Source organism: Eschrichtius robustus, chromosome 17 (assembly GCF_028021215.1).
Source record: "Eschrichtius robustus isolate mEscRob2 chromosome 17, mEscRob2.pri, whole genome shotgun sequence".
Lineage (NCBI taxonomy): Eukaryota > Metazoa > Chordata > Mammalia > Artiodactyla > Eschrichtiidae > Eschrichtius > Eschrichtius robustus.
In genome coordinates this window covers 78,403,009-78,429,398 of record NC_090840.1, presented here as the reverse complement: position 1 = coordinate 78,429,398, position 26,390 = coordinate 78,403,009, and the positions used below count along the sequence as shown (strand labels likewise).

At 48.8% G+C, this 26,390-nt stretch overlaps 2 protein-coding genes across 4 annotated transcripts in view; one reads left to right on the top strand and one right to left on the bottom strand.

The window, feature by feature from the left end:
• NDRG1 (N-myc downstream regulated 1) overlaps nt 1–6,334 on the top strand; it is a 55,243-nt gene extending 48,909 nt beyond the window's left edge. The window contains exons 15-16 of the mRNA XM_068525310.1: nt 1,149–1,200; nt 4,358–6,334. Coding sequence (XP_068381411.1) covers nt 1,149–1,200; nt 4,358–4,539 — 234 coding nt within the window. The 3' untranslated portion in view covers nt 4,540–6,334. The remainder of the gene's footprint in view (nt 1–1,148; nt 1,201–4,357) is intronic.
• A 4,859-nt stretch (nt 6,335–11,193) lies between these two features.
• The window catches only part of CCN4 (cellular communication network factor 4), a 33,135-nt gene continuing 17,938 nt past the window's right edge, over nt 11,194–26,390 (bottom strand). Inside the window, exons 3-5 of one of the 3 annotated variants that reach the window (XM_068526063.1) lie at nt 20,564–20,824; nt 17,193–17,386; nt 11,194–15,459 (exon numbers count right to left, since the gene is read on the bottom strand). In XM_068526063.1, the coding sequence (XP_068382164.1) occupies nt 15,160–15,459; nt 17,193–17,386; nt 20,564–20,824 (755 nt within the window). In that variant the 3' untranslated portion in view covers nt 11,194–15,159. Of the gene's footprint in view, nt 15,460–16,528; nt 16,984–17,192; nt 17,387–20,563; nt 20,825–26,390 lie in introns of those variants that run through there. The other 2 variants (XM_068526064.1, XM_068526065.1) reach the window with 2 other exon arrangements.

Sequence of the window (26,390 nt, the reverse complement as noted above, 5' to 3'; positions counted from 1 at the left end):
CTGCAACTCTCGTCCCCGTCTTACAATCATCACGTGACCCCCAGAGGCCAATTGCAGCACAGTCTCTTCTTTAAATGTCATTTTGGCTCTTTGAGAACAGTGGCAGGAGTTGGTGGAGGTGGGCAGGGATACTCCCTCCCCGATGACTGCTCACCAGTGAAATGAGAGGGTGTGACAATAGACCCAGGACATTGCATTTAAGAGTTGGAATTAATTAGCCTGCAAATATGGCCTTCACCTCCCGTTTAGATTAAATTAAATTTATGAGGATAATTGGTAGAACTGGGTGTGTTCTCAGCATTCCCAACTCATTTTACTTAAAGTAGCCCAGTTGATTGATTGGTCTGTCCACCTATCCATCTATCCATCCATCCATTCATCCATTCATCTATTCTTCCTTCTTTCCATATTTTTCTTTCCTTCCATCCATACAGCCTTTCTTCTTTATGTACATCCATCCTTTCTTTTCATTAATCTATCCATCGTCCTTCCTTCCTCCCTCCCTCCCTTCCTTCCTCCCTCCCTCCCTTCCTTCTTTCCATCCATCTTTTTTTGTTTTCATCTGTCCATTTATCCGCCATCCTTTCATCCAGCCAGCCAGCCAGCCATCCAGCCTGCTATTGAGGCTGAGAGTAAACTGTTATGGGGTTTGGAAAGCCTTGGGTTAATATACAAGACCACTGATTAATCATAAGACCTTGGACGGATTATTTATCTCTCCAAGTCTGCTCAGCTGTGAAATGTATATGAAGATGGTACTAACCTCATAAGGTTGCTGTCGGGAAGATGAGATAATGCTGCAAAGCCCTTAGCACAGTGAGTGGCTATTACATTCTAGACCCTGAGTTGGACACATCACTTTATCCAATGACATCTTCTTTACAGAAGCCCTGAGGAGTAGGTGTGGCACTCTGTCCATATTTTATAGGTGAGAAAACTGGCTCAGACAGGTCACGTAACTTCTGGTCAAAGCTAATTTTGGTCTCCATAATTATCCCATAGTCTTTCCTTTACTTTTGTGTTTTGTCCTATCAACCTGAGGTGGCCTTCTGTCTTGGGCCAAGCTCTTTAATGAACGTGACCACAGGCACGACTGCATGATCTGGACCTCTGGTGACTGACCGCACTTTCCCTCTTTTCTCTTGCAGCCGGCCAAGCTTGCCGAGGCCTTCAAGTACTTCGTGCAGGGCATGGGATACAGTGAGTATGGCCTTTCCTAGCAGGCGGTGGGTTGAAGGGCAGGTGTGGGAATTGGAACCAGGTTGGGATGAGTACAGTATTCTGTGTCGCCTTGGCCAGCTTCAGCTTTTTTGCAAAGTGGGCAGGTCAGGGAAGAAGTATTTAGGTGTGTGGAGGATGGGCAGCAGGGCAAGGGTTCTAGTATCTCCTCACACCATAGTGCCTCGTTCTCCCTCCATTGTTGAACAGAAGCTGTTTCACGCCAGGGAATGTTTTAAGGTTTAGGTGAGGACTGTCCCTCTGAGCACCAAGAAGACAACAAACAATGAGACTATGAAAATCGTTTTAATTTTGATTACATACTTTCTAAGAGAATTGTAGTGATGATGGCGATGCTGGTAATGGCAATGATGATCATGACGTTGGTGGTAATGGTGGTGGTGGTGATGATGGTGGTGATAATGATGATGGTAATGATGATGGTGATGATGGTGGTGGTGATGGTGGTGATGATGGTGGTAATGGTGGTGGTGGTGATGATGGTGGTAATGGTGGTGGTGGTAATGATGATGGTGATGATGATGGTGATGATGGTGGTGGTGATGATGGTGGTGATAATGATGATGGTGACGATGGTGGTGACGATGGTGGTGGTGATGGTGGTGATGATGGTGGTAGTGATGGTGGTGATGATGGTGGTGACGATGGTGGTAGTGATGGTGGTGATGATGAAAGATTAATAAATCCTTCATTTTTTTCTTATTTAATCATCACAATAATCCTAGGAGATACTCTTATCCTCATTTACAAATGATGAAACTGAGGCTTTGAGAGATTAAGTAAGGAGCAGAGTGGGGATCTGTGAAAGTTCTTTGAAAACTGTAAAGCTCTGAATAAGTGGGTGATAAAGTCACTTACATTCAAGACAGAGCATGTCTTTGCTAAATCATTAGATTTGGGAATTGAAGGATAAATAGAAGCACAATTAAAGAACTTGGAGCTTCTTGCGTTATGATTATCGTTTATTTACAGACATTTATTCACAGACACATTTTCAGAAATGCAGTCCCATGACCGGGACAGACAACACCAAGTGCAAGCACACTGCCGGCAGCGGCCGCTGTTGGTATATGTTGGTGTGTCGGCCACGGTTCCGGCCCTGATGTGGTTCTTTGGGTTCTTTCTGTCTGCTGCCTGGAATTATAAGTCATGTGCCCACCTTAACAAGGAAGTCTGAGCGTCTAATCACTTCCCCCCTTTTTTTTTTGCTGAGGCTTAAACTGTTTGCTCATTTAAAATAGTAATGTTATGTTTGGTCAACTGACTGCAGTCTTAAGGTTGGCCTCAGCCGTGTTTAGTTTCTAGAGTGGCCGAGCCTGATTTACATGCTTCGGACAGGATGCCTGTCCCAACGTGCCCTCTTCCAACAGAAAACATCTGCTTGTGGGTCTCCTGCCTTTCCAGCCCCTCTCCCTCCGAGAAAGTGTGCAGGCAAAGGCAGTAACTAGAGAAGGCCTTCATTTACCTTGCAGCCATGAATTGCAACTCGTTTGTCTTGGACCTGCCCTGGGTTTAGATTTCTGCGTTGAAAGTGCTTTCTGGGGAGAAAGGAAGTGAAAGGCAGGCCTTGTTTTTCCCCCCACATAAGCTTCTATTTCCAGAAAGCCGAAGCATCCTGCAGGTCGTAGGGAAAGACAGCAGAGAGAGCTGGAGGCATCAACCAAAGACAAAGTAATCATTCATTTGCTGAGTGCCTGCTCACGGCACTGGGCCAGTATGATGAGCCCTCAGCGTCCATGACACCATGCTAGGGTCACCAGAGCCCTGCCAGGTCAGTAAGCCCCCAGATCTGGGGTCAAGAAATAGGGGCTCAGAGAAAATATGTGAGCAACAGATGTAGGGTTGATTCTGATTTTTTTCTGGATTCAACAACTAGCTCTGTAAGAAGAGGATTCGGTACAGCAAGAATGAATTCTGTCTGTGGGTGTCTGCCACAGAAAGCCAACACCTATGCCCACTGAGCGAATAATGTAACCCCTACATGCCTGTGTATTTATCAGCTGCCTCAGTGTGTGATATCCATTATTCAATATGGCCTTGGCAATGATGCTTCAGTTGGGTGGTGTAGTAGTTTCCCAGGGCTGCCATAACGAATCCCCACAAACTGGGTGGCTTAAAACAACAGAAATTTATTCTCTCACAGTGCTACAGTTCTAGAGGCTAGAAGGCCAAAGTCAAGATATAGGCAGGGCCATGCTCCCTCCAAAGATTCTAGGAAGAATCCTTCCTTGCCTGGTCCCAGCTTCTGGTGGTTGCCAGCAGTCCTTGGCTTGCAGCTGCATCACTCTGATCTCTGCCCTGTCTTCACATGGCTTCTCCCCGTGTGTACGTGTGTCTCCTCTTCTTAAGAGGAAACCGGCCATGGCATTAGAGTGCACCCCAACCCAGGGTGACCTCATCGTATCTAAATAGATCTGAAAAGACCCTATTTCCAAAGAAGGTTACAGTCTGAGGTTCCGGTGGACATGAATTTAGGGGGATGCTATTCCACCCAGTAGAGGGATTTTTTGTCTTCCTTCCACCTTATAAGCCACCTGCTGTGTTCAAGGGCATTTTAAATCCTTTGGAATGGACAGTGCCGTTGATAGTACCTGGGAGCTCACAGGTTTCCTGAAGGAAGAGATGACAGCTGACCCCTCTGTGTGGCCTTGGTTTCCAGCCTGTGGCGTGCAGGGATTAGCCTGGCCAACCTTGACCGTCCTCCCCGCTCTGGCAATTGTTGACCTTACAGGGTGGTGGGCACACACCCCGGCGCTGCTACCAGGGGGTCAGGGGTCGTATTCCCATTTTATAGGGGGCGCCGGGGGCTCAGAGAGGGACACTCCCAAAGTCCCAGAGCTGGGATTCAAGTAGCAGGTAGCAGACAGAGCTGGGATTCAGACCAGCTGTGGGTTCACGCCGCCGTGGGATCGCAGCAAGTCCTCACTCCCCCTGGCTCTTGCGCTCCACCTCTGTGGGCAGACGCAGAAACTCTGGGGAGCCCAGCAGCCGATGGCTGCGAGGATGGACGGGAGCAAAGGTGCCCAGGCGGGCGGGGCACACGGCAGGCAGCACCCCCGGCGTGCAGGTGCCTCCAGCGCTGGCCCATGCCCTCACGGGTCTCTCTCCTCTCTCCCAGTGCCCTCCGCCAGCATGACACGCCTGATGAGGTCCCGCACGGCCTCGGGCTCCAGCGTCACGTCCCTGGAGGGCGCCCGCAGCCGCTCCCACACCAGCGAGGGCGCCCGGCTGGACATCGTCCCCAACTCCGGCGGCACCGGGAGCAGCGCAGGGCCCAACTCCACGGAGGTGTCCTGCTAGGTGGCCTTGGGGACGGCCGCCCCTGGACTCTGGGATCAATCGCTGTAGCTGCCCCTCCTCCGGCCCCTCCCCACCCCTGCCTGCCAACCACATGTAGCTCGGTATTAATCCAAAGCTTATTTTGTATGACAAAGTGAGATTGGGTTTGTGGAGGGCTCCCTTTCTGGCGAGGGCGGGGCGGGGTGGACCAAAGGGAAAGAAGCATCTCAGTGTCCTTTCTCCACTAGCCAGCGGCCTAGAGGCCACTCTCTTACCCTCCCTCAGAGACACCAAACTGCCAAAAACAAGAAACACAGAGCAAACACTTGATCAATCCAAGGCTAGGCTGATCTGAGCATCCTGCCGCGAAGGGACGTTTTGTTGGAAGCCCAGCCCACCTACTTCCTGTTTCCTTTCCAACTAAAGAAAAAACAGACCCAGTTTCTGGAAACCAAACCCTTTCTGATTTGGAGAGGGGGAGAGCAGGGAATGGTGGCGAGCTCTTTTAACGAAGCCAAACAGGAAGCGGGGAAAGAGGTGGAATTTATGCGGAGGCTCGGAAGTGTTTGGAAGAGCAAATCTCTGTAGTGAACTTGAAGAAGTAGATTTTTTTTTTTTTAAGCATCTTTATTGGAGTATAATTGCTTTACAATGGTGTGTTAGGTGAATGGAGTTAGTTAGAGTCTGTCATACAGAGTGAAGTAAGTCAGAAAGAGAAAAACAAATACAGTATGCTAACACATATATACGGAATCTAAGGGGGAAAAAAAAAAAGAAGTAGATTTTTAACGTCTGTGCATATATACACACTTTTTAGTGCCGATGCCAGAAGACTGTTTTTCTGGCATTTTTTTAATGGACAACAGAAGCAGGCGACAAAATCTCCCAGTTTTTCAAAGAAACGGTCTTGGCAAACGTTTGGTATCGGGGGTTTGAGGCTTTGATTCTGCTGCCTGCCTCTTCCTCCACGTCACCTACTTCCTACCCCAAATCCATGGACGAGTGATTATTTCACTCATGGGGAAGATCATGTAGATTTGTAGTTGCTTCTTTGAAATGGAGGGCTGTGCCTGGCTGTGGCCGGGGGAGGGGGGCAGGGGCATTGGGGTGGGGTGGTATTTTTGGTTATTAGATGTAAAGGATTCCTCGTGGTCATGATGGAATCCAGTGCAGTTGTGATTTCAGTTGATCCCATCTGGCTCCCAGGAATCATGTGTGATTGAGTTAAATCTAGCTTCCAATCTTTGACAGCCCGGGTTGAATCTGAACTTGACTGCCAAACATTTCTGACCTGGTGACCTTCCGGGATCTTCAGATAGAACTCTTCACTCTTGTAGGGGGTGGGGATTCCCTTGGGGAGTGGTGGCCCAGAAGATGCAAGGATTCTGGAATGTGTATTCCATGGGATTTCCTTCCCTCTCCTGCCTTCCCCTCTTCCCTGCCCCTCTAACCTCTCGCTGAACGGGGTGGCACCACTGACATTTCTGGGCAACGTCAGCGTAGCTGTCAAGTTCCTGTACTACTTACTGCCTTTTGATTTTGACTTTGGCTAACCGTGGATCTTCTTATAGGAAGTTTGATCAGAGTGAAAGGAACATTGTGGCTCAGCCACCGGGGCCTAGTGGTTACTGGGAGGAATGGTCAAGCCTTCTAGGTAGCTTGGGGGGATAATGGCTCAGTTTATCTGCGACCTACCCCCTGGGAGGCAGAAATGGCCGAATCAGAACAAGCAACTGTTGTGTACAAGTCTTTCCAGAGGAGTTTCTTAATGAGATATTTGTATTTATTTCCAGACCAATAAATTTGTAACTTTGCAGTGGCTTGTGTCTTTTTCCTCCGCCTGAGAGGTCGTGCACTGGGATGGGTCTTTCCTTACCTGGGGCTTCCTACCACATGCCCCTCCCTTTTGGAATTCTTTGCTTTAGAGCATAGAGCATCCAGTAAAAATATAATACGAACCACAGATGTAACTTCAAATTTTCAAGTAGCCACATTAAAAAAGGTAGAGACAAGTGAAATTAACTTTAATAATTTAACCCAACATATCCAAAATATTATCATTTCAACACAGGATCAATATAATTATGAAGGTATCATGCATTCTTTTCTTCCTCCTAAGAAATCCAGGGTGTGTTTTACATCACAGCACATCTCAATTCAGACCAGCCCTGTTTCAAGTGCTCAATAGCTGAATAATACAGCGACAAAGGGATCAAGCTTTTCAACCTATAATTAGAAGGAAACATCTTTTTTTACATTTTATTTTTATTATAGAAAAGCATGTGGAAAGACCACCCAGTGACAATCCTTGTAATGCTTCTGGCCCTTGTATTTTTTTTTAAAATGTAGACACAACAGGTTTCAGTACAATCTCCCATTTCTATTTAAAATTAGTTTAAAATTTACAAAACAGTTGCAAAGATAGTACAGAGTTTCCATATACCCCACCTCCAGTTTCCCCTATTATTATTAGCATCTTATGTTACTACAGTGCATTGGTCACAACTAAGACATCAACATTGATAGATTACTATAAACTAAGCTCCATACTTTCTTGGGATTTCACTAGTTTTTCCCTGTTGTCCTTTTTCTGTCCCAGGATCCCGTCCAGATAGCAGGTTACATTTCGTCATCATGCCTGCTTTGCTTCCTCTGGCCTGTAAGAGATTCTCAGACTATCCTTGCTTTTGATGACCTTGACGGTTTTGAGAAGCCCTGGTGGGGCGTTTTGTAGAACGGCCTTCAATTGAGATTTGCGTATATGGTTTTCTCGTGGTTCAGCTGGGGTTCTGAGTTTTTGGAATGAAGACCCCAGAGGCTCAGTGTCATTCTCATCACCTCCTGCTGTCAGCATGATGGGCCAACGTGATTTAACACGGATGAGGTTGACCTTGATCGTCTGGCTGAGGTCGTGTTTGCCAGGTGTCTCAACTGTTAAGTTACTTTTTCTGCTTTTCCATACTTGTTCTTTTGAAGCAAGTCCCTAAATGCAGCCCACGCTTAACACCCCCCTCCTTTTTAAACAACTATCTTACTGTTTATTATATTGTTTTTTTCTTCACGTACCTTGAAGAGTTTCTTAGCGTAATTAGCTGTAAACACTTTTGCAGCCTGCATCATTGTGCAGCAAGTGCCTGGGCAGGGAAGAATGAGGTGACCGTCTGTGGTGTGCAGGTCAGGAAGGGAAGCAGGAAGGGTTTTAACGCATAAAATACAGCACACAATATTGCTAAAGAAACCACTGATAGTGAAGTGTAATTCTCCAAGTGTTCCGATTGTGTGACGTTTCTTTATTAATAAGTTAAATAGCGATGTGGAGGCAGGTCTCAATATAATTTCAAGGTAGTGACAAGCGTAATAGCACTTCGAGAAAACTGCCACAATTGTGGTAAGAAAAATACATGTGATTTCAACTGGTGAGATTAGGGTTGTGGCCCACAATGCCACGTTGCAATTAGAGATTAGTAAAAACAAAGATTCATTTCCCCCCCCCCATCCAAGCACACGACCCCTGAATTTAATCCATGGATCCAAGGACCCGAGGTTAAGGAGCCCTCCTTTAGATGCAGGAGGAGAAGGCTCTTCCTTATTCTACGTTCACAGTAAAGGCCTTTTCTGTGACGGATCCTGTGTGAGAGTCAGGAACAAAGGAAAGGCAGGCATAGAAGAGCCAGCAAGGAATCCCCGTGGCAGTGGGTGCATATGTGGCACAGAGACCCCCCCCGGACCTGCCACGATCAGCTCCTTGGAGCTCAAGCTTCCATCGAGAGAAATGAGCTGTTGCAGGTGTTTGCATGTATCAGGTGCTATTTAGAGATGGTTTGCCCAGAGGCTGTTTGGCCAGCTGGGGATCTATTTCTGTTTTCCTAGCTGCTTATTTAGGTTTCGATCCCCAGAGCCTTGGGTGTCAGCAGCAGCTGGGAGACCAAGTGTGCACCAAGATCAACCACGTGCAGGCTTTACAGGGGCAACAGAGGCCCATCTGCCACCTTCCTCATTCCGCTTCTCAGACACAACCTCACTCTTGGTCACTGGATGGGTCCCTAGATACAGCTTAAATCCATCTTGGGCTTCTCAGGCTGCATGGAAACCCTTCAGCTGTGTTCCACATGGAATCCAAGGGCAGAAGGGGAGGCGTGGCCTTATGGGTTTGGAGATGGGATTAGGGAGGGGGCTTAGTGAGCGGCTGAGCCTCCTTCTTTCTAAGAACAGATTTCCCTGCATCTCTAAAGCATAAAACAATGGGCTCCTTGACCTTCTGGTTCTTGGACCTGGAACCAAACGGGTCTTTGTGTCTTTCAAGGGTAAGAATTGAATGGGACCAGCTTGACTCAAGTGTCCACTCGCTGTCCAATCAACTATGAGCATAAGAGCATCTCGAGATAACTGCCACCATTGTGATAAGAAAAATATATGTGATTTCAACTGGTGATGTTAGGGTTTGTGGCCCACCTTTAGGTCAGAGGAGACGCTGTATTGCAATCAGAGGTTAGTTCACACTACTCCCGTCCCCTCCTCCACATACACACGGCAGGATTCCGAGTAATTGATGTAGCTGTAGCCGGTGAATTGCTATGTCCTTTGCCATTAAACCCACTGACAGCCAAACTCCCTGTTGCAGGAAAGGCCCTTCCTCATTCCTGCTCGGAGAAATTTCCTGAACACCCCACCCTCCCCAGGAAGCACTGACCATATGACCTCGTGACAAGGGCACCCTGCAGAGAATGCATCACTAATAACAGTAATATGTAGCGTTTATTATAGTTTCTTTTCCCTCTTTATCTGTGAGGATGAGTTATCCTTGCTTCACAGATAAGAAAGCCAAGGCTCACAGAGATGAAATGGCTTGTGCAGCCATTTCTAAAATGGATTACGTCCCTGTTGTCTGGAAAACAGTTGACTGAGAGCATGACTAATGCAACCACCTACTGACGTCTTGGGACTGTAGAACATTGGTTAGTTCCTGGGACTAATAAACTGGAGGACCTTGCGGCTTTTACTGCCCATGGGGACATTTGTCCCTCCATTAAGTAGTCCCACCCAGGCAGTGACCAGCCTTTACCGTATCTTTCATCTGGTTCTTAATTCTCCTGTCTCCTCCTTTGCTGGCAGGCTGACATTTTTCTCATTGCCATCAATAAGCCAGGCTTTAGCAGCTTCCTCTTCCTCTTTATGGGATAGACTAAGAAACGCACTTTCGCTAGTGGTGTATGAAAAACAAGATTTATCATGGAGATCTGGAAACATTCTTTATAGCATATAATATACGAAACCATACATGGGCTTGGCGCCAGCTTTTTCATCTCCTTAGAAATCATTTTTGCTCAGTTCTACATTGGAGAGAACCCAGGTTCAGCTGGAACTGGGACCTCTGAATACATAGGATGCTTCTGCATTTTCATTTCGTCAGTGGAGGGTGAGAGAGAACACTGACTTCTCTGCTATATGCTTTTTAACCTTCATAATAAAATGCTCTGGCCATTTTCCCTGAATCCCATTTTCCCAAACTTCAACCACCTGATATCATCAGAAATCTTTCCCAGAGTCTACACATTCATCTTAATTGGAGGCATCCAGTGGACTCCACGATCTGAATTCCAATTTTGAAAAAAGTATGTTTCAGGATAGAAGTGTACTTGGAAATGATTCATGGGGCAATTATTTTTGTACTGGAATGGATTCTCCCCTAGACTTTATTATAATAGCATAACTTGTTTTGGGGGTATTTGGATGAGGTGGATTTAGCTGGAAGGTATCAAATGCATCATTCACTTCATTTACTCAACCATCTGCACATCTGTTCAAAGAGCTGAGCATGTGCTATGCACTGCACTGGGTTTGGGAGACACAGAAAAGTATGGCACCCTTCCTGCCTTCAAGAAGCTGGGGGCTTAATCAGATTACAGCATAAAATGAAAACATAAAAATAAAAAGTTAAGGGATCGAGAAGCATAGGACGGAAATATTAAAGCATTCAACTGAATATCGGTGACACTTTTTCTTTACCTTTGCGATAGGACTAAATAGGTAAAATATGCAGACACAAACACTGACTTCAATTCTTACCATCGCCTTGCGGGTTATTCCCAGTTCATAAGGAAACCGACTCAGCTAAATAATAGATGCGTTTGTTAAGTGCTTACCATGTACCGAGCGCTATTCTAAAGCTTTTCATGCATTTTGCATTTTGGTTATCACATCATCACCCCCACAAGGAAGGTACTGTCATATTTTGCATTTCACAGCTGAGGAAGCGGAAGCACAGATCGGTTAAGTGAGGAATTCCGGTAAAGAATAAAGGATATAAAGATCCACCGGACTCCCAAAGTCAGAACTGGTCCCATTGCGTCATGCAACCTTCCTTATACTTCATTTCACTCCCCTTGGTTCCCAAGGCAGCTGGCAATAGATCTCTATCCACCCATCCCTCCGTCCATCCAACCCCTGCTACCCAGTCCCTGACATGTACAAGGCTCAGAGGATGCAGTCATGGTCTCTGACCTCCAGGTACCCACAGGGCAGTTGGGGATATAAAAAGGCATTGAATAAATGAGTAAGTGAATGAATGAATGAATGCCAAATGTTCACTTTATATTTACATGAGATGTCTTCCGGCCTGGACACATTTGTACCCCTGGTGTTTTCTACATGCCAGAATTCATATTTCTCAGTGCATTTCCAAACTTTTAGCTATTTTTATTGTCACGTATAAAATATCTGGGACCAAATTTCCACCATCTGCACATTTATTGAACGTGTTCAATGTTCCATCATTGCCTCATAATAACTGAATATACAAGAAAACTCACCCAATCCAGTAAGTCACTTTGCTGATGATTTATTGCTTTAAGGCGAAAAGCTATAAACAGGGAATTTGAGCAATGAAAACCCTTCACATTAAATAAACACTTTCCATGCTACACAAATCATGAGAAAAATGAGGACTGCTGTAAAACATGACAGATTGCCCAAGTGCTATTTTTCCTCTATTGGGAAATTCCAAGACATTTCTTCATGTGTATTTTTTAGTCACAAAAATGGCAGTAGGAATACTTAAATATTAAGTCATAGTCTGAAAACAGATACACCCACACCCACACCCACACACACACACACACACACATATATATACACATACATACATCACATATGTGTATGTGCAGAAATACACAGCTGGCCATTCTGACCATTCATGATTCCCAGCTGTACAGGGTTATCACTGCAGTTACTTTGGATCAAGATAAGTCTTTAAAAATCAGTGACCTAATTCAATATAATAGTCACAGGCTGCATTACCTCCCCACAATCTCTAGGTATACACAGTACTTACAATGTCAATGAGAGTCTAGACAATCATATCACTTGAATCTACCTTCTTTGATCACTCTCTGAATCACTTTCAAAGTTAAAATTGCAGCTATTGTCAGTAAAGCACATCTTGTGCCTTATGATTCGGGTGTCAGACTAACCTTGGTTTGCAATCCTGGTAATTCATTAGCTGGTAAGACATTGAGCAAATAACTTAACCTCTAATAGCCTCAGCTACCTTATTTCTAAAATGGGTAAATGATAATAATGCCGTATCTCATAGGTTTGCTCTGAGGATTAAATGAGACAGTGCAGTAAAGCACTCAGTATAAGGCCTGGTAAGTGCTCAACAGATGCTAATGATAAGGTTTAGCAAGCATCAGTGGTTTAGTAAATTCAGGTCTCCTCTTTCCCCTACACACCTACACACACAAGAGACGTTCACTCCAAGCACTTACATGAATTTCTTCACCAAAAGTTGACAAATCTTTAGCATACCTTTCCCTTCCCCCAGAACATGGGGTCACAAGGGACTAGAGTGGCAAGCTTCCTGCTCTATTTGATCCCCCCGCCAACGTGACACTCCGATAGGGCTCATTCAGGCTCTCTCCGGAGGCCTCCCCAAGAGCAAGGCAGAGTGGAATAAGCTGGGATTTGGGTTGCTACTTTGGGGGGGCAGATTTCCCAGCCTCTTTGAGTCCCAGACTTTCCACTTATAAAACGGGCAAGAGATGCTTACTCAAAATCGCTGTGATGATTAGTACTATAATTCAAAACTTAAGAGTGCTTGGTAGCAAGCAAGCACTCTAAATGAAGGGACAGCTTTTCATTATGATTATTATTCTTAACTTTTATTGTCTCAGGGCACACCATGGCTGGGCCCACAGCTCCTTCCCCATGACTTCAAAACATGGGGCTGAGACGTTCCCTCTGGGGCCTGCCTAGGACAGATCCATTTCTCAAACCGGAGCATTCCGGCCACGCCATCCCACCCATTCCCAGGATAAAACCCCCAATTCCTCCAACCAGGCTTCCTATGATCTTGGAAGCCATGCTCACTTTCCCAAACTGGGAAGCAAATTCAGTAAGAACCTAGCTCTCGGGTGTCTGCTGAATTTCAAATGGGGTCAGCGTTCACTTAGTCCTTGTAGTTTGTAGGTGGCAGGTGATTTCACTCTACGAAAATCCAACATGTTCCATGTAGACTTAGAGAAGAGATTATTCATGGGGTAAATTCTCTTCACACAGGAATTCTTGTTTTGTTTTGGGTTTTTTTCCGATAAAAATGTACATTTCTTTCAATAGTAAATGTCTTTCTATGGCATTTAAGATTTGGCTGATAAAAATCAGATTGTTATGTACCTTTGGAAGAAAGAGATCTTCTGAATACAAGTAGGAACATGTACACAATTTCCTTTATTCATCAAGTACACATTGAGCACCATTGTATGCCTTGCATTGGGCATTCAGGAGGTCACCGTAAGGAGGGCACATTCTCAACCGTTTTTCCCTGTCTAGGAATACCTCTGCTCGCCACCCATAATTCCCTCACGAATAACCGCACCATCTCTCAGTCTGCAGCACTGGGTAACAAAATCATCTTCAGACACATATGAGAGCTGGTTCTGATTTGAAGGAGGAAACGATCTGTAGGGGATTCATGGATTTTGGTTTAGCCCAGATTTTGTTTGATGCTTAGGCATGTAAATAATCTGAAAGTCAGACACTCTCTTCTCTTGTGAAAAGAGCTAGAGACACAACAATAAGAACCAAAAATGATGCAAGAATAGCCTGTCCTGACATGTTTTCCTGCTCTGACACATTTGGAAGCTCTAAAAGTAGAGGGAAAAGATGGGTTACAGAGTCAATTCAACTTGGATTTGCATTCCGACTCCTCCACTGACCAGCTGGGTGACTTCAGTCAAGCTCCCTTCCCTTTCTGAGCTTCTGTTTCACATTTGTAAGAACAGAAATAATAACGGGCGCTTTTCAACACGACCTCGAAGTTTCCATGAGCTAGTGTTAACGGTTACGTAAAGCACTGAGAACAATGTCTGACACAGAGAAGGTACTATATAAAAGAATTATAGCAGTAAATATTTATATTTTACTAATAAAATAAATAATAGCCTTATTTCCATTAATAGCAACGTTCTCTTCCTTTTGTTGAATAGCTTCAAGCCCTTTCAGCTTTTCATCCCTGTTAAATATACTTCTGTTTTGAAACAACTGGTTAACCTCTGTCTTTGCACCAGAACTGGGTTTTATGGGTCAGTAGACCCACCGTCTGTGAAATGGGTCACTGAGGCAGAAAGAGACATGTCCTGGGCCCAGGGACCCTTGCCACCCTAGGCTGATGCAGACTGGACCTACTTCTTGGTTTGTGAAACCACTTCTTAGTTTGACCCACACTCAACCTGGACCCAAGGCTCCCTAAGAGCACAGGAATGTCACAGGGCACCATTCTCAGGGGTCAGAGACATCACCCCAGGGGACTCTACCAACTCCCATGAGCCCCCATGCAGGGAGAGGATCCAGATGTGAGGAGCCTGGCCGATTGCCCAGCACCCTGCCCTGTCCATGAGCAGCAGATTCAGGGCTGGGGTCAATCGCTCCTTCTGAAAATTGACTGACCTTGCTCTGACCCTGGAGTATTGACTGGGGACTTCTCCCAGGAACAAGAAGGAAGTTTATCATCTTGCATTTCTGACTGGGATGAACCCAATGTACACCCTTCATAGTGCAGGGGTGAAGAGAAACCTAACCTCAACAATGCCCGGAACAATGGATACAATTGTTCATTAAAAAAACCAAACCCAAACAGCCATTCACCTCACTTGGCAAATGTTGGGTGACCTTGGGAGGCACAAATCTTTGGAATGAGAGATACTTTGGTGTGCGGTGGTCAAAACTGTCGATTAGAGTAGTTCTAAATCCCATCTATCCTTCTGAATGGACCCAGAGAGTCTTACGATTTGTTATTTAAAGAAGGAATTAGTGACATTGAATGCCTAGCTGATTCTGTTCCTTGGGACTTGGGCAAGATCCAGCAGGACTTCCAGTGACTTGGACAGGCGGATCAGGCTTGGGTATTGACCAGAACAGCTGGAGACAGGCACTTTCCTTGGAGCGTACGTGGAATTGTCAAGGAGAGGACCCATGGTCTGGGCTTGAGCGGCACCACGATGGGTGCTTTGGGTGGTCGGAGACAGGAAAGGGGGCCACGGGTCCGGATCAGGGTAAGGTGGACAAAAGAAGGCTCAGTGTGGGCCTCAGAAGGCAGCCTCCTTTACAAGCATGGGGCCAGGCCTCGAGCTCGTGTTTTGTGCCTGCCTAACTGGCAATTTCTGAGAAGTCAGGGTAGGAATCCAAGTCGGCAAAAATATCGTTGGGATTCCGACAGCTCAGATTGCAGAAGCAAGCATTAATCCACAGGGCCTGGCGGGAGAAGCCAGGCCCGTCGGGACACTGGAAGGAGATGTCGATGGTTTTGGACTTGTAGGGGATGCAGCACCTGTTGTCCGTGCAGACCCCACAGTACTTGGGCCGGTACGAACGTGTGCTGGTGCAGCCGGCCAGCGTAAAGTTCACGGGCGCTTCTGGCTGGTACACGGCCAGACACTTCTTCCCTTCCTGCAGGAAAGGAGGTTTCAGTTGAGACGCTCAGAGGATCAACAGCCACTTTCTTCCCTCCAAGCCCTCAGTTCTTCCCTTTTCACTCTCCACGCACTCCGCCTTACTTTCAGATTTGCAGCATCTTCCAACTGGGAAGGACCACCCCAAATACAGCAAGACCCAGTCTTATTACGCAGGAGGAAACGGAGCACAGGACGGGACTGCCTAGCTGTGGTGGTGCCTCTCAACCTGTGATTTCCCTTCTCTCCTGTGTTCCTGCCTTGCCAATGCCCAGTCCCTGGTCACTTTCACTAACACGGGATGCCTTTGCGGCTGCTTTAGCCAATCAAGTACCCCTCGCTGGTTAGGGGCAGAACCATCATGGCCTCCCTGATTGGGGGATGCATTTTACCCTAAACTCCTCCTCCTCTGCCTCTGACAGACTCTCACACACACCTTTTCCATGCAATTTATTCATTCACAATCCATGCAACTGGATTGGCATTATCTAAAGGGAGTTCTGTCTCTCCACAGGGCTGTGGGCCACTCGAGAGTGGGGCTCTTTCTGTGTCCCTGCAGTCTAATTCTGTGCCTGGTACCTAGTAGGCACTTACTAAACTCACGGAATGAATGGTTGTCGGGGTCTACTATGTACCGGCACTATGCCAGAAACGGGGGTAGAGCAGATCCAGGCGATGTGGGGTGGGTCTGAGGCTTGTATGATTGATCCGAGAGCTCTCTTAGGCACATAATTATGGAAATGAACTTGGGTGGAAAGCATGAGCCAACAGCAAGGGACGTGAATTAGTTCGGTGGTGAACCCACCTCTACCTCGCAAGCACCGTGCATTCACCCAGCTTAGGACTCTGCTCCTCTTTGTCCTGTTGCTGGTAAATTTCCCTTCCATGTTTTCAGTTAAGAGATGTTTGCTGAGTACCAAGCACCAAGAATACAAAGGCTAGTAGGGCAGGGGAAATAATCAGAGAGGAAAAAGAGACAAGGGGAGGAACTGTGGGAAGCTAGGCTGTCTTGTCTGCTGGACAACCCTTCCCTCAGCATTCTCAAGAAACCACCAATGCTCCCCAAATGGAATCAGTGCTGAGTTTTTCTTTCTCTTTATTTTTCATGTGACACCAAGGCAGATGACCAGTCCTAAGGCGTTAGCAAGGAGGTCCTGGGTTAAGCAAATCGGATCCATTTCTAACTCCAAGGACCGGGTCTTAGTCTACTGTGGTCACTACACCCTTGATCCTTTATTTTAATTATGTTTGACTCTCAAAGCTGGAAGGGATGTCTGAGACCAGTTCTGGTGTTTTACCAATGAGGGGACTGGGGCTCAGAGATGCAAGGAGATTGGCCATGGTCACACGCAGTCAGCAGCAGATGGGCATTTGACTCCAGCAGTCCTGAGCCCCGCTGTCCCCTACCGCCCCGTGTGGCTGTCACGTGAGTGGGGGCTGGCCCAGGAGCAGTCGGTGAGCGGTCCTTGGAATCACCACAGGAGAGCACTTCTGAGGGACCCTGGGATCTCTCCAGAGCCACCTTGATTGTAATAACATGGTCACCACTTCCACTGAGTGAAATTCACAATCCACCAACCCAGTGACACATGTTATCCCAAGAAACTGCGACAACGTGGGCTTAATTATTATACAAGCGGCCCCCCCACAAGCAAGCTCAGGAGCCGGGCTCAAAGCCAGGCTTGTCTGTTACGTCCAAGACACCTGCCCCACCCTGGGAGGTGGACCCACCTTGATGTGTGGCCAGAGGTCCACGTCACACGGCCGCAGGTTGCAGAGGCGGCTCTCCTGCTCAGGCCAGCACCGGGCATTGACGTTGGAGATGCGGGTGGAGACCCCCAGGCCGCAGCTGGTGGAGCAGGGGCTCCAGGGGCTGGTGTAGGCTATGCAGTTCCTGTGCCATGGCTCTATCTCATCCATGACCGCTGCAGATGGGAACCAGATGCCCTGTGAGTTTCCAGTCTCTGTCAGCCCCCAATTCCTGTCGTCACCGCCCTAAGGGCTGGGGTCCCTGAACCTCAGGCAGGAGAGAGGTGGGCTGTCCCTCAGCACAGGAGGGCAAGTTGGCTTCTAACCAGCACAGTTTCCCAGGGAGAGGAGGACCGTTCTGAGCTCCTTATACCTCTCCGGAGGGAGGACCATCTTTAGAGACAGGTGGACCTAAGTTCAATTCCTGCTTGACCACCTAGAGGCTGTGTGATTCTAGACAACTCACTCTGGGCCTCAGGGTCTTCACTAGAACAATAACATCCGCCTTGCAGGGCTGGTACGGCAATAAAAGGGTCCAGATATTGACTGAGTACACATCAGGCATCTGCAAGGTGCTGGGAATAAAAGGTTAAAACACACTGTTCCTGCCCCTGCAGAGATTATGTTATGTGGGGAAGGTCAAAGGGAAGTGCCTGCACTGTAGTACTAGTATTTCATCTGGGCGATGCTGCGGGCATCGTGGTTAAGGGGACACGCAGGTTTCAGAGGCAAATGGCCTGGGTTCAGCTCTGAGCACCACCACTTAGCAGCTGGATAGCTTCCAATAAACTAGCTCCCACCTCCGTGTCCCCACCTGTCAGAGGGGTTGACAGTAGCACCTCTCTCCCTCCTGTCCCAGGCTGGGGACAGAAAAGATGGGTTCAGACACGTGACAGTGCTCAAGCTGTCCCTGGCCCTTAGTAAGCCCTCAGTAAATGTGAACTGAACCCCAACTCTTGGCTGGTTATATCAATGCGTGTATCCTGGCATCCAGAACATGGAAAATCGAGTGAGCTAGAGATGGAGGCAGGTAAAAAGCCAGTAAGACCAAGGAGAGATCTCACAGAAAGATGCAACAAGATACCCAAGAGAAAGACTGGAAGAGGAAGCCAGTCCAACCCGGCACACACATGCATGGAAACCAGAGAGAGGAATGGGCAGAGACAGAAGGTGTGCAGGGGAGACGGATGAATGAATGCAGGAATAAATGAGTAAGAGAAGAGGACGGACAAGACAGAAGAAAGAAAGAGGACAGAAGAGAGGAGGGTCCGGGCTGGGATGAGCTGGGGCTGCGAGCAGGGACGGAGAGGGCAGTGGGGAGGGATTTGCTTAGAAGGATGAAAGGGCTTTGGTTTCTGGGTCAGCCACTCGGCAGGGGCTCTGCTTGTGCTCAGTCAGAACGGGGTCACCAGGCCACACACAATGACACGATGGGCAGACAGCCGCTGCCCTGCACCCTCACCCCGTGACCCTCCTGTGCTCTGCCCTGGGAGGCCTGCTGGGGACAGAATTTCCCCGGACACCTCCTCCATGGGCAGGGGATTGCTGCTTCAGGGGGCTGCTCAGCCCTGCGTGGGGCACCCCAAGCCCCATCCAGAGAGGCTGTGCATCCCTGAACTGTAGGGGTGGCAGTACCACCCTCCTTCCTGGTCCAGTCAGACCCCTGGGGGCGGGCAGCCTGGGGACAGGTCTCTATTCTGGCCTTTACACTCCCCTCTCCCCTCGCCTCCCCTCCCCTCCCCTCCCCTCTCCTCTCCTGTCCAGTTTGTTCTTCTCTGAAATCATCCCTCACTTGGCTTCTGAAACCCTCTTTCTCCTGTATCCGTCCTGCCTCTTGGATTCGTCTTCCTCAGCTTCATTCTCTCTCGCACCTTACGTGGTGGTGTCGCAGGGCCACATCAGTGGTCCTCCATCGAGCCAATTTTGCCCCCCAGGTCACAACTAGCAATGTCTGGAGGTATTTTTGATTGTCACTACTTGGCTGGAAGGCGCTACTGGCATCTAGTAGGTGGGGGCCAGGTGTAGGCCTCCTCCTACAAAGCACAGGATGGTCCCCTCTATAAAGAATGATCCCGTCCAAAATGCTGTCAGAACCGAGGTCAAGAAACCCTGCTCTACGCAATCTCTCTGAGCAGTCTCACGCACTTATAACTTTAAAAAAAACAACCAGTATCCTCAGAACGCCCAAACTCCATTGCCATTTCTTCACTCCCTCATGTCCACTTGCCTGGTGGACACTTTCCTTCTAGAAGCGTCCTCATCTGCTGTCTTCCATGTCATCAGACCCTCCTGGTTTTCCCATTACATGCTTGGCTCTCCTTCTCTGTCTCCCCCTTGGTCTCCTCTTCTCTCCTCCCTCAAACATCAGCCCCCCCACCTCTGCCCCAGGCCCCCCCAACACATTACCCCTAGGCCATCAGCAGCTCTAGGCCAGAGACTTCCAGAGGTCCCTCTCTGCCCCATCTCCCTCCTCCAGTGCTTCCCCCGCAGGATGCTCCTCTGGGTGATCTCATGGGCAGGGCACCCAGCCTCAGCCTCAACCTGTCTCCGGCGAGGGGGCTCTCCTCCCCAGAAGTGCTCCCTGCGTTGTGTCCTAAGTGATGACGAGCCCCGGGAGTCTCTGTACTCCTCTCTCTCCTTCCCCCCACCCGTTGTATTGACGCTGAGCCCTTCAGTCTTACTTGTCCAGTTCCTCTCGCATCTGTCCCTTCCTTGATACCTCTGCTCCCACTGCCCCAATTCAGGTCTCCTCAGCCCATATATCCATCCATGCATCCCTCCATCCATTCATCCATCCATATGACGAACATCGATTTGGTACCAGCTGAGTGTCTGGCATTGGCTAGGCTCATGTAAGCTGTGGGTGAAACGAACAGGTCTGTCCCTGTCCTCTCTTTCCGGAGCTTCCTCTGGCCTGGCTTACCTGGCTGAAGTCTCACCTGTCCACCCATCCCCCAGAGTGAGGGGGAAGCCATCCACTCCCTCTCTGCCCTTCCACCTGCTGCTCAAGCCTCATAAGGAACCGCACGTGTCTGCTTCCTTCTTTACAAAACACTTCCTCCTTTTACGCATGGAGGATCCCGTAAGACAGGTGGACACGTGGTCGTATTTCCATTTTACCAGTGGAGAAATAGGGTCCCGGAGGAGATGTGACTTTCCCAAGGTCACACCGCTCCTGAGTGGTGGACTGGGGACTGGGGGCCGGGGGCTCCTGTCAATCACAGGTGGGCGGTCAGAGCTCTGGGAGGGTCCGACCCCAGGGCCCGCCCTCCCCGCGCCCTCCCCGCGCCCTCCCCGCGCCCTGCGCCCCGTGCCCCGCGCCCTGTGCCCCGCACCCCGTGCCCAGCACACACCGAAGGCGCCCGTGTGGCGCGGCGCCGTCTTGCGTGGCCTCCTGGCTTCGTCGTCGCACACCCACTGCTCGCAGCAGCGCCCGGGCACGCTCACCCGCCGGGCGTGGCGGCACCAGACGCGCGGAGGGCGCGCGCGGAGGCAGAGCGGCGTGCAGCCCACCGCGCCGCCCACGCACGTGCAGTTGTACTTGCAGTTGGGCTGGAAGGACTGGCCGTTGTTGTAGCGCACGCCGTCCAGCACGCAGCCCACGCCGACCACCTCTGTGGACACAGGCGCCGAGGGTCAGGCAGGTGGGCTCCGGCGGCCCCCCGCAGGGCAGCCCCGCCCCCGCCCCCGCTGGACCACACCCCCCCATGTTCCCGTCGTAGGGGAGGGGCGAAGGCAGAGCAGTGTGAAGCCACTGGGCCGAGCCGGCGTGGGGGGAGTTCGGTGGGACCTGAGCAGAGGGAGAGCCAGTTCATTTAACTCGCGGAGAAACCCGCAGTGCCAGTCTGGAGCGGGGTGAGAGGCCGGGACAGGGAGCCTTGTGGCTAGCCCCTTGTCCTATCCATCAGGTGGCACAAAACCTGGTCCTGACAATTTTCTGCCTCCAGGGTCACGGTTCTGAGCCCAGCAGACGAGACGTAAAGGCAATTCGAACACTTTGAAACAAAGACTCAGTTCATTCAATGCAAATTTATAGAGTCGTCTAGGTGCTGGGGATTTAGTAGTGAAGCAAGGAGACAAAAAACCACGCCCTCGAAGAGGCTACGTTGTAGTGAGGGACAGAGGAAAGACAACGGACCATCTAGAATGCTGATGGGGGCAGTAAAGCAGTTGATGGGAGTGGGGGGGGGAAGGTTTGTAGATTTAAACAAGGTGGGCAAGCAAAGCCTCACGGACGTGAGGATGCTTCAGCAAAGATGGGAAGGAGGTGAGGAGGTGAGCTGCCCAGGTCTTGGGGGAGGAGCCTTCCAGGCAGGGAGGGGCTGTAGGCGGGAAGGCCCGAGGTGGGAGCAGCCTGGGATGTGGGAGAGGGCAGGGAAGGGTGAGAGAACGTCAGGAGGCAGGAGATGAGGTGAGAGGGGGCTTCCCTGGAAGCTCAGCGGAAAATACAAAGCTCTTAGAGCTTAGAACTGAGGCTGGCACACAGTAGGTGCTCAATGAGTAACTGTTGAATCAATGATATGAATTATGTTTCACAAAAACACTCGTGGTGCTGAGTTGAGAACAGACTGATGGGGTACGGGTGGTGTCAGGAGTCCACACTAGGAATCCAGGTAAGAGGTGGTGGTGCTTGGACCAGGGAGGGACAGCCAGGAGGAGAAGGGCTCAGCTTCTGGGTATATTTGGAAGGACTCACTGACAGATAGGATGCGAGGATGAGAGGAGAAGCATCAAGAAGGACTCCTAGTTCTGTGTCCTGAGCCCTGGAAGGAGAGGGATTCCCTGTCCTCAGAGGAGCAAGGTTGGGGTGGGTGGACTCAAGTTCCTCACTAGACACGAGATGCCTGGTTGACATCAGAGTGGCCGTGTGGAGCTGGTTCTGCAAGCCTGGAGTTCCAGGAGAGATCTGGGGCTGCTGGGCCCCCACCAGCATTCCCACCCTTGATGTCGGGTCCCACCCTGAGGGCAGTGTCTGGAAGTGCAAGCAGAGAGCCCAGGGCGGCAAGGGCATTCACCCGAGGAGGGCTGGTCTGCCAAGAGTTCCAGCTTATCTCCTGGATTCACCTGAAGGTGAATCATCAACATCATCATCATCATCATCATCATCATCATCATCATCATCATCATCATCATCATCCCTGTATCTAACAGGAGTGAGGGTTCTTGGTTGCCTGATCTGCTTTGTGTTAGGCTTCCTTGCATTGCTGACTTCATCCCATAAGGAAACGATACCACATCATCACCTGCATTTTCACCTACAGCAAACCTGAGTCTCAGCGGTGTTGAATCACGCACCTAAGGTCACAGAGCTCGGCTCAGCAGAGCAGTGAGGGCAGCCTGTGGGAATATTGGAGTGACTGCTGGTTTCCTTGGGAGGTGATTGTGCCGGAGAACGTACAGAAAGGAAAGGCACCAGCACTTACTGCCCCTCTGATCTGGAGCCAGGCCCCATCTGATATCTCATGCGGTCCTCGCAGTGACTGCCCTAGGAGAGCTTTGTTTCCTTCCTTTGGCAGAGACGGGAACTGGGGGTGTGGGGTTAGTGCTCAAGGTCACCCAACAGGTGACTGATGGAGCTGCTCCCAAAGCCTGGGGGCTCTGACTCCACCATCCATTTCCTTCCACCAGACACCGGTAAAGGAGGGGAAATAGGAAAACAAAACAAAGCAGAGGAAGCACTGGGTGAATCACTCATCTCTGCGTTCTGAGTCACCCCTGGCGGCGCCCTTTTGCTCCAGGGAGTGTGTGCGTGTGCATGTGCGTGTGCGCGTGTGTATTGGTGGAGGGGGAGAAAGGAGTGCTGAAGCCTGTCTCTGCCCCTGTGTGTGGGAACTTTTGGTGGAGAGGGCAGTGGTGGGTGCCGGGAGCCCTTAGCACAGTGGTTCTCAACACCAGCTGCACGATGGCACCACCGGGGGAGCTCTTGAAAATTTTGATGCCCACACCATGCTCCAGTATATGAGGGTGGACCTGGGTTTCAGTATTTTTATTTTTTTTTGCCCTAGTAGCTCCCAGGTGAATCCAGTTTGCAGCCAGGATTGGGAACCTTTGCCTCTAGAAGTTGTTCACAGTCTCCTGGGAGGTTTAGGGGATGGGGACAAGGGATGGATGGTATGTGTGGTGGCTGTGGATTGTCCCATCAGCGGACTCTGGCACCCCTTCCTGATTCGATTTCTTTCTGACTAATTGAAGGACCAGGTCCTGGCTAGATGGGGAAGCTGGCTGAGTTTCCTTCACCATTCAGACTTGCAAGTCCAGGCATGAACTGGTGGGCTTTCATTTTATTGACGGACTTCAAGGAACTCAAGTCACCTTGCTGTGCCATCTGGACCTTTACTCCCCTTGCCCCACCCCTGGAGGACTGTCACCTGCCTGGGAACAGGGACAGTGGGCCATGCCTTGCAACCCCATTGCTGTATTATCACTAACCTGTGTTCACCGTGTGAATGAATCAGTGGACAGACGGATGGATGTCAGGTGGGGTGAAACCTACTCTGTATTGGGCTTCTACCGTGTATCAGGCACTCGACATCCTAACCACCCAGAGAGGTAGGCATTATTCATTCATTGCATTTTTCCTTGATGAGGAAACTGACACTTAAAAAGGTTAAGCAGCTTTCCTAAAACCATTGTACTAGTTAGTTACGGCACTGGGGTTTGAACTTAGGTTGTCAAGCTCCAAACACCATGCGCGGGTTTTCTACTCCCTCCCTCTTCAGATGGGAGAGTCTGAGCTTGGAACCAGCCCTGCCCCCAAACTCTGAGGATGACCGTGGACAAGGCTAAGGGAACTTCTACACAGGAAAGCTGAAGCACATGAGATAGTCACCAAGAGCAGCTGACCACATTTTAGGCTTCAGCCTCAACCCCCACGCGAAGCTGGTTTGATCAAGCTCCTTAAGTGACGTGCCCAAGGTCACGTAGCCAGTACGTGGCAGAACCAGGAGGCAAAACCCAAGTCTGTCTGCCTGTAAATTTCATGATCCTTCCAGCAAACCACACTGCCCTCAATCCTGACCCAGCTGCATTGAATGCAGAGTCATGTTTTGTCCACCAAAATAGCCAAACAGTTTAATTCAGAGGTCACTCTCGGCCCACAGATGTATTTAGTTTGGCCCATGGAGTGTTTTTAAAAAGAGTTTTGAATGTGTTGCCAACATTTACAAATCATACACAAATCTGGATTTCTTTCTGGATTCACTTGAAAACTGAGCAGACTGGATCAGACCAAACTCACTTTTCTGCCTGGCCTCAGTGGCCAAAACTTGCATTCACTAGTTTTCCATAATCCCTGTGATCCTCTCTTTGAGTTATTTGTGCCAGTGTTGCAGCTGCTCGTTTTTATTTCCTTGTCCTGGCTTAATTACACGCACATCTCGAAGGACAGATTTAGCCTGTCCTGGGGATCGTCCATTGGTTGTTGGCCATTTGCTGACAGATTGTGTGTGTGGAGGAACTCTTCTTTCTCTTTCCCCTCTGGCCCCGAAGCCTCTTCCTCTCTAGCGCCTCAGACCCTGGACTCTCTTCTTTCTCGCATTAGGGTCTCATGAATTCAGACACTATGGCAACATTTCCGGGAAGATGTTCAGTAGAACACTGGTGAATTTAGTGTGTGTGTGTGTGTGTGTGTGTGTGTGTGTGTGTGCACATGTATGCATGCTGCGTGTGTATCTGAGTGAGTGTGTGTGGTGGGGTAGGTGGGTGATTGGGTAAAAATCTGCCTGGAAAACGTGTTCACTGTGCAAATAAGTTCAAAAAGAAAAGTCTTCTTATGACAGCTGTCTTTTTGGAATTTGACAATGGATGTGAATGTTTAAAACCTCTGAAAAGTTCTGTTTCACTTATTGAACCTTATTCGTTCCAATGTCTGTAGACCTATATGACCAGAGAACCCTTGGCAAGTGTAGTACTCATTACAGTCTCCTGCAAACCACAGCCTTCTTTTCAAATACGAGGAATGGAAATAGAGACTCATGATGAGAGGGAGCCAAGTGAAGGCAGGAGCTGACATATAAAGAGAGAGGGCTGGGGGTGGATTGGGAAGGTGGGTTTCCAAGCCCCTGGTGGTAAAGGCAGGCAGGATAAGCAGTTCCAGGGTCTGTACAGTCTATGGGTCCATGAGAGAATGTCTATAAAGTTGTGGTGCCTGGCACGTGGTGAGATGTCATTGCAACTTTAGAGAATCGTATAGTCACAATGAATGTCCTTTTAATGACCTTAAAAAACAGCTGTAAAAGGGGAAAGAAATGATGAGACAGTCTCATAGACGTGGAGGGGATTCTACTGCAGGAAAGCTCAGCCTGGTTTCCTTACCTGGGTACAGGGAGAGAGTATGTGAGTGACTATATACATTAGCAGTCACTCTCAAACCTGAGTATGAGAATCGCCCAAGGAGCTTGTTAAAGTTGTAGATTCCTATCTCCACTTCCAGAGAATTGGAATGAGTAAGTCTGGGGTGGGGCTCAGGAATAACATTTTTAACCAACACGTCAGATGATTCTATGCAGATGGAATCTGCAAGTTCTCACTGAACAGAATTTTGTGGGGCTAATAATGAGTCTCAGTAAAAGGGGGAAAAAATGGAAAGATGGCAGAATCAATGGTAGTTACTTGGAACGCTAAAGACAGATGACTTGGTATGAAAGTTGAGGCATGAACTGAGGTCAAAAGAGCAGAAAGTGCTCATAAGTTAACCATGATTGTTTTGACTTGGAATTTTGTGCATAACCCTCATCAACAACCCACTTCAGGAAATATAATGGGTTAACTGAGGATGAGAGAGTCTGCTGTGTGTGAATATGCAGTGGGGTGTATTAGAATCACAGTTATGGGGAAAGCTTGATTCAGCATTAAGGGAAGAAGGGAGTTCTTGGGTTTATGAGGCTTTGTGTAACTTTTCAGAAGTTAGGCTGCTGCATCATGATGCCTAATGACCTCTTTTCATCATGCTGGATCAGGTATCTTGAATAAATGCTTAGATGATTCAAGCTAAGTGAATAACAGTCCAGATAGAAGCAGGAGACCAGAAAGTCCCAGAAAGGAGGTCTCTGAGAACAACAAAGGAAATGGTAGAACCCTGTGAAGAGCAAACAAACAACAAACAGCCTCTCCCGCGGCATGGGGCTATTATAAGGACAAAGAGTAAAGAAAAAGCAAAGGCAAATAGAAACCCCAGGAAAA